The sequence below is a fragment of the Ictidomys tridecemlineatus genome, chromosome 5, assembly GCF_052094955.1.
Source record: "Ictidomys tridecemlineatus isolate mIctTri1 chromosome 5, mIctTri1.hap1, whole genome shotgun sequence".
NCBI classification, from domain to species: domain Eukaryota; kingdom Metazoa; phylum Chordata; class Mammalia; order Rodentia; family Sciuridae; genus Ictidomys; species Ictidomys tridecemlineatus.
Window position 1 is genome coordinate 123,943,200 of NC_135481.1, and position 12,638 is coordinate 123,955,837.

Sequence of the window (12,638 nt, forward strand, 5' to 3'; positions counted from 1 at the left end):
GCCAGCATTTACCCTAGGATCAGCAAACTCAGGTTTCTTCTCCATGGAGGGCTCAGCTCTCAGCACTGGGCTGGTGGGGATGTGTTCAGGAAGGAAGGAGACAGGCCATAGAAAGACAAACTGTAATATAGTGACAAAGCTGAGAGAGACAGATGAAGAGAGACCCTCATTCAGAACTGGCCCTAACTGGTGTTACTCACATCTGGTCCAAAGCCGCCATCCACACGGATGCAGAACAGTCCGTTATTTCAACACTGTATTTTTCTCAAAAGATACTTCCAGACCGTCTGTTTACCATAGAATCAACATACAGGTATAACTGACCATCACAGTCAGGACAATTAATCTAGTTTCATGGGTGGACTTTCCAGTCCACACTGCAAGACACATTAAAGGTGGACCTGGAAAATGGGTCCATACAAGTCTTTCCATAATTTTTATTTACCTGACAAGCTCGTGAAGCTGCATGGCTATAAGCTCTGTAGCTGGAAATTGACCTTCCTGGGCCAGGTTTCTCAGTCATTATCATGATGACTGGTTTAAACTCTCCAAACTCTCCTTTGATATCTGATTTAATTTACTGAATCATGTTCAGTAACATTAAGACTCTCAATATTACAATTTAAGAAAAAACTTTTAAAGTATTTTGTAAAATCTAGTGTCTCTCTGGGATCCTGTATTCCCCCTTTTCCTTATTTAATAAAATTGAGTAAAGGCTTGGCACAAGTCATAGTATTATTAGTTTAAGTTATAGATAATAGTACAAGTATTTAAATGACTAAGAATAGATTTACCTTTTATTGATTATTAATTTTTTTATATAGACTAGTCGATCCATCCTAACAATTTAGAAAGAATCCTCAATCTTTTTGAGAGAAGGTCTCAAAATCTCTATATTTTAGAATATTATCCTTTAAATAGATATCTCTTAATTGCCTTTAAAAAATATGATGAAGGTTATTTTCTGTGTAGGGAGCAGTATATAAATCTTACTGTATTTTTTATGGACAATAGATCTAGTTAGAGAACTTATATAATATCAATGAATTTTTTTAAGTTTGTAACCTTTATTGTTTAAAATTAATATATAACTTTAATTTGGAGAACATTAGTCTTAATAAAATGTTTTTTAAAAATTTTATAATTATCTAACAAACAAAATATGTAAAAATTAGTATCTCAGTGTCTTAGAATTAATCAATTTTAGTCTCTAAGGACAATTGTTAAAATCGGGATTTAAGTTAGTAGTTCAACATACTTAATGTTTAATCAACAATGTGAATTTATTTACCAAAATTAATCTTTATCTTAAACAGTAAGAATTATTAGGCAATAAGGATCTTTCTTTAAAGAAATAAACTTACATTTTAATAGGTGTTTATCATGTCAAAATATGGACAAAATTTTAGCTCACATTAGTATAGTTAAATTAGGAAAATAACCTGAAATATCCTTAAGTTAATTATATTAAGTTTAATATATATAAATCTCTTTTTTAATTGTTCTAACTTTTTACATCATCTGTTTAAATAACAATATAAAAATATTTTTTTACTTAGGAAAATGAATATAAAGATCTTGTTTTACCCAAAGACGATTTCTTTCTTCTTTTTAGGATCCATGTGTGCTTTTTCTTTGTTGAAGCATCTTTTTCTTTTAGAAAAATTTTTTTGGTTATACTTTGGAACAATTTCTGAAAACTTTAGAATCTATAAACAAATTGTTATACTTTGATAAGAAATATCAATGAAAATATAGTTAAAATCCTTAGATATTTTGTAGACATAATTATAATTATTTATCATCTTATGAGTTTGAACAGTAACTTTGAGAATTAGAAACTACTTGAAGATTGTATTTTTACTTAAAAGTAAATTTATAGTAAACACGTTTATCTCAAATATCTGTAACTGAAAAGGCAGAGTATCTGATAAATGTAAATATAAAACATAAATTATGGGTTTTCTGTTGAAGAAAAACAATTAGGCAAATATATATTAACTAATCAATTATGCATGTGCTAATTATTCTATAGATTAACAAATATAGGTTATCTAAATATCTAAAAAATATATTAAGAATAAGAACATAAATTATAATTGTATTAATTTTATATGTAACCACGTGGTCTTAAAATATTTGGATCCATTTTAATTTATTTTTAACTAGGAGTGCACTCTTCTATGTGACGTCACTTGATGTAACTGAAATAAAATCCTTGTGCATATATATTTACTTCTTATAGTCAGAAATGAGAATAAGGATTTTTTTGGTCATCACAGGAACATTGCCGGCTTTGTTTCTGTGGCAAGCAAATGCATCCTCATAACCTCCAAAATTAAAAGTAAAATATAAAGAAGCATGTTTGATATCTCTCATCAATAGAACATTATTTAGTAACACAACTATAGAGAAAAGTCAGGTTATTTAGAACTAACTTAAATTTAGGACTGTAACATAGAAACCTGTGGAATTAAATTTTGTCTGAAAAAGATATCTTTCGTTAGCATTTACAGGTAGGCATTTTTAAAAATACAGGCTCTGAGCAGCTCCGGTAGAAATCTGAAACACAGTAGTACAGGTTAGTGGCTGGAAGGCGGAACTAGAAGGTCTGTCTGAGTGACTGTGGAAGAACCAATCCGAAGCCCGCAAAAGTGTGGGAGGTGGGACCAGGAAGCTGCTCTTGGGTCTGAGGCTGGACTTTTTTTTCTGGGTTTTGTGAGATGGGGCTCTTGCTACATCACCAGTTTCCTCCTGCTGGGCTGATGTGATCCTCGGCTTCAGCCTCCCAGGTGGCTGGGATTACACGTGTGTCACCATGTCCCCAGCACAAAACTCATTTTGAATGCATATATTAGAAAATGAGATTTGTCACCTCATCATGGGAGCATTCAACTCAAGTTTTCTGAAGAGCGGAGTGGATTTTTACTAAGTTAGAAGAATGGAGAGTACAAAGAGCAAGTCTTTTTTTTTTAAAGAGAGAGTGAGAAAGGAGAGAGAGAGAATTTTTTTAATATTTAGTTTTTAGTTCTCGGCGGACACAACATATTTGTTGGTATGTGGTGCTGAGGATCGAACCCGGGCCGCATGCATGCCAGGCGAGCGCGCTACCGCTTGAGCCACATCCCCAGCCCCAAGAGCAAGTCTTAATGAAGAAGCAGATGCTCTGGAAAAGTGTGATTAGCTAGCAGACTTCTGGCAAAAGTGAGTCAAGGTGCAATCTGTAACCTCAGAGACTCCAGGGGGCCCAGGCAGGAGGATCACAAGTTGAAGGCCAGCCTCAGCAACATAGTGAGGCCCTGTCTCAAAGTGAAAAATACAAAGTGCTGGGGTGTTGTTCAGTGGTTAGGCCTCCCTGGGTCCAATCCTCAGCACCAAAACAAAGTGGGAAGAGGAAGCACACCTGATTGTAGGAGTAAAGTGAAACAGATGAAGTTTGAAACAACATCGTCGATAAAGGTGAAAACCTTGATAAATAGAATAACCTTCTGGAAAAAGTATGAATTATTAGTTGAACATCCCTAAGCCGAAATCCAGAGTACACCAACATCTGTGGTTTTTGTTTATTTGTTTTTGATTTTTGAGTGCCATGATGCTGAAAATGGAAAACCCCACTCCTGACCTCATGACAGCTCAAGTGGAACTTGTGTCCACCAAAGCTCTGTGTGGCACTACCTCCTGGCTGTGCGTGTCTAGTGTGTTTGACATGAAAGTTTGTGCCTCTTCAGGGCCCCAGCCCCAGCCTCAAGGTACTCCATGGTGCAGACACAGATATGCCAGAACCCAATCCAGAGCACTCCTGGCCCCAGGCCTTCAGAGGAGGGCAGCTCCACCTGCGCTCAGTAACAGCCATCAAGTCTCGTCCTCCTCGGAGCACACCAAGGGCTCTACTGATGACTTTTACTAAATCTTCAAGAAACAAACTCTTTGTGTGTCCCAGAGATTGGGCAGGCTGGAAAGGAGCCGGACTGCCTGCCCTGGGGACAGTGGTGCCGTGGAAGCCCACAGGGCCCCTCAGGGAGGGTGGGTGAGGCATCTGTGCCCAGGGCACTGTTCACCTGTCACACTCAGACCCAAAGAGGAGCAACAACTGAGGAACCAGCGTGTGTTTTTAGAAATATGGAGCAGGAACTTCTTCAACTTGCCTTCCAGGATCACAGACCTCACCCTCCAGGATCTCTTGCATGTCTCCTGTGCTGTTGAACTTGCTCATTCACTCTGCAAGTGCCAGCTGCCTGCTGCCCTGTTCTGCAGCCGCAGGGCGTTCTGGACGATGCTGCATGGGCTGTCATGGCAGGTCTTACCTGTGAAGTTGGAGGGACTATGTGGCTGCTCCCGCCCCTCTGGGCTTTGCAGTGGCACAAAAGTGAGACTGAGTGGAAAAAAGAAAGCTGCCATTCGCAAGTGACGTTGTTCACAGGCACAGAACACAGAGGACACAGGTCTGCGTGGTATGGGTCAGCACACACAGCAGCAGCAGTCATTCTGAAATAAAATGTATTTACAAAAGCAACTAGCATTAAAGACTTACAGGAGAAACTTGAACCATTCACTCACAAACATCAGACAGAGTAAAGAGAAACGAAGACTCTGGTCGTGAAGCTCCACACGGATGTCCCCTGGTTTTGGCAAGCTGATTCTGAAGTGGACAGGCTCCTTGAGGGAAAAGTGAAGTCTGGTGAGTTGAGGAGCTTCTCCATGCTGGGGTGCTGCAGTGCCACCATGGACTGGGGCTCACAGTCAACCGTCTTGCTGTGTCTCCACCTGGCAGAAGGAGCCATGGCTCTCTAGGTCCCTCTCATCATGAGGTTCCCCCCTAACCCCCGCAGAATCTAGCCACTTCCTACTGGAGGTCAGGATTTTAGCACAAATTTGGGAAGAACACAAACATCAAGTTCTTAACAGACTGGGTTTTCCTGGCAGATATAGAGGTATTTAAGTAAGCTGTATGAAACTGAAACAATTCGGAGTGGCAGAGTGTAGACTAACAGGGTAGAGTGCGGTGGCAGAGTGCAGTGTAGAATGCAGTGGCCATGTGCGTGGCCTATAGCACTTGGACACTCCCACGCAGGAAGGAGCGTGGGCGGGTCACTGCCTCACACCTGACCCATATGACACCAAGTGTGTGAAGTACCTTGTGGAGGAAAGAGGAAGCAAAGCTTGGGGAGGGGTGGACTGAAGATCAGGTGTCTGGGAAGTGACGTCGTGGACACCCGACATGTAAATCAATGGAAAACCTCGCTTGACATTCTGAGGCGGGGAGGGACATTTGCAGTGTATTTGAACTGACAATTAGTATCTAGAATAAAGAATTCCTAGACATCTGTAGGAGAAGGCCTCACAATAGGAAAACAGGCCAAGGACCAGGGGGAATGCCCAGGAGCTGACCCTGGCCTGGGAGTGAGCACCAGCCACGTGGCTCCCTGCAGGCAAGTGTCCTGTCCCGAGGACAGCTGCCAGGTTGAACCAAGGCCCAGCTGGAGGGATGCTGCGCTGTCCCTCCTGAGCGAACACATGTGCTCACTGCTACCCGTGTGTCACAGGGGTTTCGGTCCGGAGCTGGCCAGCTGGTGGCTCTCTGACCTCTGGGCTGGCTTCCACTTCCTCCAGCCATTGCAGCCAGGAGGCAGGAATGGGCAGGGCCGCCACCCAGGAACTGATGCCCACTGCCTCTGCTCAGGCTGCCTTGCTAGGGGCTGTGAGCTCAGTAGGCTTGCCCAGGAGGCAGGACTGGGCTCTGGCAGGAAGCTGATGCTGATAGCACGGGAGACTTGCTACCAAGGAGGGTGCAGGCAGAGTCTGGGGACAGGCAGCAGGCCCTCGTGGGGACACCAGTTCCTCAGGATGTGGGGAAGGCATGGCAAGGAGCACACTGGTGTCGGTGGCCCTTCCCTGTGTTTCTTTAGGAGGCCTCCATCCTGCAGAGTCCCTGCTAACTGCATTGGTGGACACGGGCTGACCACTGAGCTTCCCACTGCTGCCTCCAGTGTCTGCTTTTAGAACAGTAGCAGGCTCACCAGCCAGGTACCACCTTGGGCTGCCCCAAGCAGACTGGACAGGAGCAGCACTGGGCACTCAGCAGGTCACCCCTGGGCATGGATATGGTTCCCTGTTGGCAGGCTTGTATTCCATATTGACATTGTCTTAAAATACTTGTTTTTCCTGGCACTGGGGATGGAACCCAGGGGTGTTCTACTATTGAGTCACATTCCCGACCCTTTTTATCTTTTATTTTGAGACAGAACCTCACAAAGTTGCCCAGACTGTTCTTTAACTTGCAATCCCCCTGCTTCAGCCTCCCTAGTTGTTGGAATCATAGGTGTGCACCACTGGACCCAGCCTAAAATACACTTTGCTTCATTTCTGTAACTTCACCGTCACTATCACAAGACTTGTAAGTACCAGGTGCAGGTTCATGTTGCGTGTCCTTGTAGGCTGGTTATGAGGCTGTTTGGCCTGGTATCCCAAGGCAGCTGTCCTCTCTCTTTAGACCAACCTTGGGTCAACAGCAAGTGGCAGTGCTGCTGTCTGGCTCAGTTTCTCTATGCAGGTGATTGTTCTTTTAATGCTGTGTGCAACAAATAACCTTTCTTAGAACATACCTCAGGACACCAGGAAATAAACACACGAAGGAACACACGTGTGAACCCCAGTGGGCTGGAGTTGAGTGCAGCCGCAGCAGGGAGGAGGCCCTTGTGATTGGTGCCCTGCAGAGCTGTAAGCTGGGGCCTTGGGCATCTACCAGGAAGAGTGGCCCCCTAAGGTGGAAGCCACAGTCCCACAGAGCCTCCTGTTCTGCAGTGTGGGGTCCTCCCAGCAGCAGCGGCCTGTGCTGCCCCTCGTCAGAAAAATGCCAAGGAGCATAAACTTGTAGAACTAGGACCTCTGAGAGCATCGGGTATGAGAAATTGAGACCTTGAAACCCTGGCCCCCAAATAAGTGTCACGGATGGGTACACACACACACACACACACACACACACACACACACAGGTTTACAATTAGTTTATAAAAAGCAGAATCCAAATAGGGTTTCTGTTAGCAGTAGGTTGGTGTGTCTCTTAGATCTGCCCCCCACCTTTTTTTTTCTTCTGACACTGGAGATTGAACCCAGGGATGCTTTACCACCAAGCTACATCCCAGCCCTCTGTCATTTTGAGACAGTTGGCAACTTGCTAAGTTGCCACAGCTGGTCTAGAAGTTGTGATCCTCCTGCCTCAACCTCTGGAGCCCTGAGATTACAGGCATGTACCCTGCCTTTCCCCCTCACTTCTAAAGGTTATCACATATCCAGTCATGGTGGTACAAAAGTGTAATCCCAGTGAGTCAGGAGGCTGAGGCAGGAGCATCACAAGTTCACGTCTAGCCGCAGCAAATTAGTGAGACCCTGTTTCAAAAAATATAAAGGGCTGGGGGGGACATGGCTCAGCAGTAGAGCACGCCTGGGTTCCATCTCCAGTGCCAAAAAGGAAAGAGGAAGTGATCATATAATAACGTTCCATTCCGCACCTCCTTTTACACAGCTCTCGAGTTCTCACCAATTCTGTGTCCACCACTCTCTTCAGGTCTGCACCTCGGGACAGTCCCCCACACTGTCCATACCCCTCCTGGCCTCTGCACTCTCTGCTCTTGGCATTGCCCTTCCAGAATGAAGAGCTGCACAGCCTGCTGCCACTGGCCTGTGTCCAGCACGGTACCTCTGGAGGGTTGTGCGTGTCCGCTGCCCAGCCTCAGGTGGCCTGGTTGCCTCCTGGCCAAGAGGCTGCAGGTCTTCCTCTGCCTGTTTCCAGCCCTTGGCCACTGAGCAGGCTGCTGGGGATGCATGCAGGTCTCTGAGTGGACTGGGCTTTTACCCTGGGAGGCGTTCCAAGGGGTAGCAGTGTGCCTGGTGCTACAAGAACCCGCCGGGGTGTGTTGGAGGGGATCTGCACCTGGCGTCCCTGCAGCCACAGGAGCTCCAGGTGCTGCTGTCCCTCCTCTCCATCCCCTGGGGTGAGGTCTCTTTTCCATTTTCTTTGTGAATTTGTAGTGCTATCTGAACAGCTGTGTGGCGGCAGCTCAGTCTCCCCAGTGGCTCTGGCGGGAAGCACTTTTCACGCCCCTCGCCATCAGTGTCTTTTAATTCGCTCACTCATTCCTTAGGTTTGTTTTCATATTGATGAATTTTGAGAGGGCCTTTTCAGTGGGATAGAATCTTTTGTTAAATGTTTGGTCAGCAAAGACTCTGCTGTCCAAAGCTTGTCTCCTAGCAGAGATTTTTGCAGATTGGCCTTAGGTTTTGACAGGTTTGGTGAGTCAGCTTCCTGTCCTGCCTGACTGCTGAGGCCCCTCTGCCGGGCACAGACTGGCACTGCTGCTGCTCCGTGCAGGGTGGAGCTGCTGTCTCAGAGCTGAACAACTTCCTTCTTTCTCTTCTTTCTTTTTTTTTTAATTTTAATTTTTATTATTTTTTAGTTATCGATGGACAGAACGCCTTTGTTTGTTTTTATGTGGTGCTGAGGATCAAACCCAGTGCCTTACATGTGCTAGGCAAGTGCTCTGCCACTGAGCCCTAGCCCAGCCCCAGCCTAGCCCCAGTCCCTGCCACTTCTTCCTGAGTGGCCGGGGCTGTTCTAGCTCCTTTGCTGTTGCATGTAAAATCAGTTTATGGACACAGACTGAACTCCTGGATGTCTCTGGCATGGTGCCGGATGCACAGGTCGGGCTAGGGAGGGCCAGCAGCACCCCTCGCGCCTGTACAGCTCTGTCCTTCCTTCCAGCACTCGGGGATTTCTAGCGTGAAGGTCTGCACTGCTTTAGACCAAGCATTTCCTCTTTGAGGGGATTTTATTGTTTAAATAATTAATTGAGCTTCTTTTTTTAAAATATATGTACATTTTCATTGTCAATGAGCCTTTATTTTATTTAATTCTGTGTGGTACTGAGAATTGGGCCCAGTGCCTCACACCTAGATCAGCGCTCTAGCTCTACGCTCTACCTCTGAGCCAAGCCCATCCCTGAGGGGATCTGTAAATGGGTGTCTTTAAGCTTTGCCCACCCTCCTACCCCCACCCCGTGTGTGTGCATTAGCTTGTTGCAAGTGGCCCTGGGACGTGTGGCCCGAGAACACTGGTGGATTCCAGAGCTAAGTCTGCATTTCTTGGTGTCGTGTGCGTGCACGAGCAAGGTCTGAGACTGGGGGCTGCTCATCTCCCTCCTGCCTGTGCCGTGTCCCCGCCTTGCCTCTTGCACTAGCAGGGCCCATCTGTGTGAGCCACGGTGTGAGAGCCCAGGTGCAGGCCTGGGTCCCCTCTTGGGGCGGTGCCCAGTCCCTCACCTGCAGCGTTAGCCGTGGACATCCTGTGGCTGCTCCAGGTCTCAGCCTGTGCGGAGAGGTCCTGCTGGGCGTGGCACAGCTTCCCTCCAGCTCCACTCATGCACTTCGGGCGTCGGGGCTACCCTGCAGCCCAGCCCAGCCAAGGTCCAGCCCCAGATGAGTGCAGGGAGGACCACAGCTCTCTGCCAGCCTCCTACTCAGGTCCAGCAATGCTGCCTCAGGAGGGCCGTCTCGTCCAAGGTGCGCAGGCCCAGCTGCTCAGTCATGGAAAGGCAGCAAAAAAAATGCAGGAGGTGGGAGGGGCTGGGTCCTGTAGGGCATGTCCCCACTAGGCCTCACCTCGCCCAGGCCCCACCCCTGGTCTGGGCCCTGTCCTCCAAGGTCAGCTTGGGCTTGCCTGAGGCTTCTTTTTCAGGATATTTGAGCTGATAATTCAACTTATTGGTCAGAGACAGGATGAGCCCCATTACTGTTGCGTCTTGGTAGATTTGGGTAGTTGGTGGCATCAAAGAAGTGTTTGCCCTGCTCGTGTTTTGATGTCTGCAGGTCCTTCCTGAAGTGAGGACTCCTGTCCACTTTCCCTTTGTCCAGCTGGAGGTGTTCTGAAGTCTGCCCACACCCAGGCCACGGGTGCTCGCTGCTCTCTGCTTCTCTGGCTGGTTTCACTTAGCTGCTTCTGCTCCCTTGTCCCCTTCCCTGAGCTCCTCCTCTTCCCTGCTCTGGCAGCCCCTCCTGCGTTTTCATCTCAATCGAGGCGGGGCTGCGGGAGTGTGGCCGGCCTCCTGTGCAGCCTTACCCCTTAGTCACCTCTCAGCTGTGGCTTTGCCCCGGGGTCTCAGTGTGCTGACTTGCACCACAGTCCAAAATGTCAAGTGGACAGTTCCAGGAAGAGCAATCCGCACATTTTAGATCAGACACCCTTCCGAGTAGGGTGGCAAGGGTTAGGTTAAGTGCTGGAGGCCCTTCCTGCAGGGTCCACTGTGCAGTGTCAGCCTCTGCTGCTCCCTGCTGGCCCGTGCTCCCCAGGCAGGCTCAGTCCACCGGGTATCTTGTTGGAAGACACTGCCTGCAGTGACTGGGGGTCCCCTGTGGAAACCTACAATTGCACAAGAGGTGGGGTTGGCAGTGGGAAGGTTAGGGAGCACTGAGTGGGCTGGGGAAGCCAGGGTGGGGAGTGCCATGTGGGCTAGGGTCTCTCCTCCCACATCTGGGAGCTGGGCTCAGGGGGATGCCGTTACCCTGGTCTTTGGGGGCCTCTCTGTTCTGCAGTCTTATGGGAGGGCTTTTGGGATCCTGGTGGCCTGTCTCTCCCACCTGTCTGCTGAGCTGCCTCTGGTGAAGATGAGGCCCTAGCCATGGTACACAGGGTCATTGAGTGTGGCTGCAGTGGGCCAGGCCTCCAGAAACCTCTGGGAGGTGGGACAGCCAGGCTGGTGAGGGCAAGGTGTGGGTGGCCTTCGGGCAGCGTCCAGGCTGAACTGTATGCGCCTTACAGGTTGTGCAGCCTGACTCTGAAGAAGCTGGCGGTCCTCAGGGAGCTGGAGAAGGAGCTCACATCAGTGGTGATTGCGGTCAAGATGCAGGTGAGCTCAGCCTGCCACCCATAAGAGTCCTTCCTGCTTCCTCTTAGTGTGGGGCTGGCAGACACAGGTACAAAGGTGCAGGAGGCTGCATCAAACAAGCTGGACAGGGCTGGACCGTCCCTCTTTACACCTGTGGCCTCTCCCCCCATCCCCCATCATGTCCCTGGCCCTCGGTTCCCCCCTAGCCAAGGCCCTTCTCCATGGCCCAGAGGCACCCAGGCCCTCGGACTGCATCTCTTCACTGCCCTCTCCTGCTGTCCCAGCTGGGTAGGTCTGGATCTCCAACACACAGAAGCTAGGATGACTGGTAGTGGGACAGGGAGCCGAGCAGGGAGCGAGGAAGGAGGGCTGTGGGGAAGGGCCTCCACTCCCCTGCCACCCATGTCCAGACCTGACCGCTGATATCCCCCCACTCAGGCCACCCATGCCTGCTTCCTGCCACATGACCCTGCTCTGGGCTCCCTGGGTGGTGAGCTCCATGCCCCCTCCTTTCCTTCACATCCCCAGGCTCCCCATCCCCAGCCCCCTCTGCAGCTGCCTGCCCACCCCACCCCCAAACCTTGGCACATTCTGTGTCTGATGCTGCGGGAGTCTGGCACTCAGCACACCTGGCCACATCTACCCTTCTCTCTCAGCATGAAGTCCTCGGGGTCTGTCCTTGCTGGACAGAGAGATGCTGTTTTTGTGTGTACTTGGGACTGAGCCCAAAGGCACTTGAGCACTAGGCCACATTCCCAAACCTTTTATTTTGAGGCAGGGCCTTGCTAAGTTGCTTAGGCCTTCACTAAGATGCTGAGGCTGGCCTTGAACTTGCAATTCTCCTGAGTCGATGGGATTGCAGGCATGCACCACCATGCTCTGTGGAGCAGATCCTCTCAGACAGTACTGTGACGAACAGCGATGGTGCACTTGAGTTTAGTTTGGTGTAGGTGGGAGGTTGGGGTCCTGTCGGTTCATACAGTGACTTTCTACATGCTGACAGGAAGCTCCTGCTGACTGAGGCCACTTAACGCTCACTGTGCCTCGAGTGCCTGTGTACTTTGTGTCTGTCCCCAGATGGTGCCTACCCTCTCTCTCCTGGCAACAGTGTCTCTGTGCCATCAGCACTAGGCCTCTGAGGATGTCCTCTGGAGGGCCGTCGGCCCTGTGTGATTTTTAAAATATGGGAAGCCCAGCACACTGGCCTACCAATTAAGGCTGGCATCCTGCCGTGAGGTATCTTGGTGACTGTTACTGTGGCAGGAATGTTCCTGACCCTCTCCTTCCGGGTAGGTCCTAGAGGTGGGGTTGGTGCAGCAAAGGGAAGGATGTGTTCAAGGCTCTGGTGTGTGTCCTATGCTGCCTCTGAGAACCCTCCTTGCTTAGGCCTCCTGTCCAGGATTTTCATCGTGACAGCTTAAAGAGTGACTGAGTGACCATGTCGTTGGTTTCATTTAAAAATTCCCTTTAAATCAACAGATCTATCTTCTCACAGGGCTCCAAACGGGTCCTCCGATCTCATGAGATTGTGCTGCCCCCCAGTGGACAGGTGGAAACTGACCTGGCCTTGACCTTCTCTCTGCAGGTAAGTCTAATACGGGGTTATGGGACACTCTCATAGTGCCCTGGATGTGGGGATGGGCCCTGCTCAGCACCTGGAGTGATGGACACTCCCTCACTAGGGCAAACTGTGTGCTTTCTTATTTTGATCTTCTCTTGGTTGTGGCTTATTAAATGATTAGAAAATTTTCTTGGTGTACC

The 12,638-nt window shown here is 48.8% G+C and overlaps 1 protein-coding gene across 11 annotated transcripts in view; it reads left to right on the forward strand.

Annotated features, from left to right (window-relative positions):
• Positions 1–12,638, forward strand: part of Pacs2 (phosphofurin acidic cluster sorting protein 2) — a 73,495-nt gene that overhangs the window by 28,754 nt on the left and 32,103 nt on the right. For all 11 annotated transcript variants that reach the window (XM_078051069.1, XM_078051070.1, XM_078051061.1 and 8 more), the window contains exons 2-3: positions 10,811–10,898; positions 12,373–12,462. In XM_078051069.1, the coding sequence (XP_077907195.1) occupies positions 10,811–10,898; positions 12,373–12,462 (178 nt within the window). The remainder of the gene's footprint in view (positions 1–10,810; positions 10,899–12,372; positions 12,463–12,638) is intronic.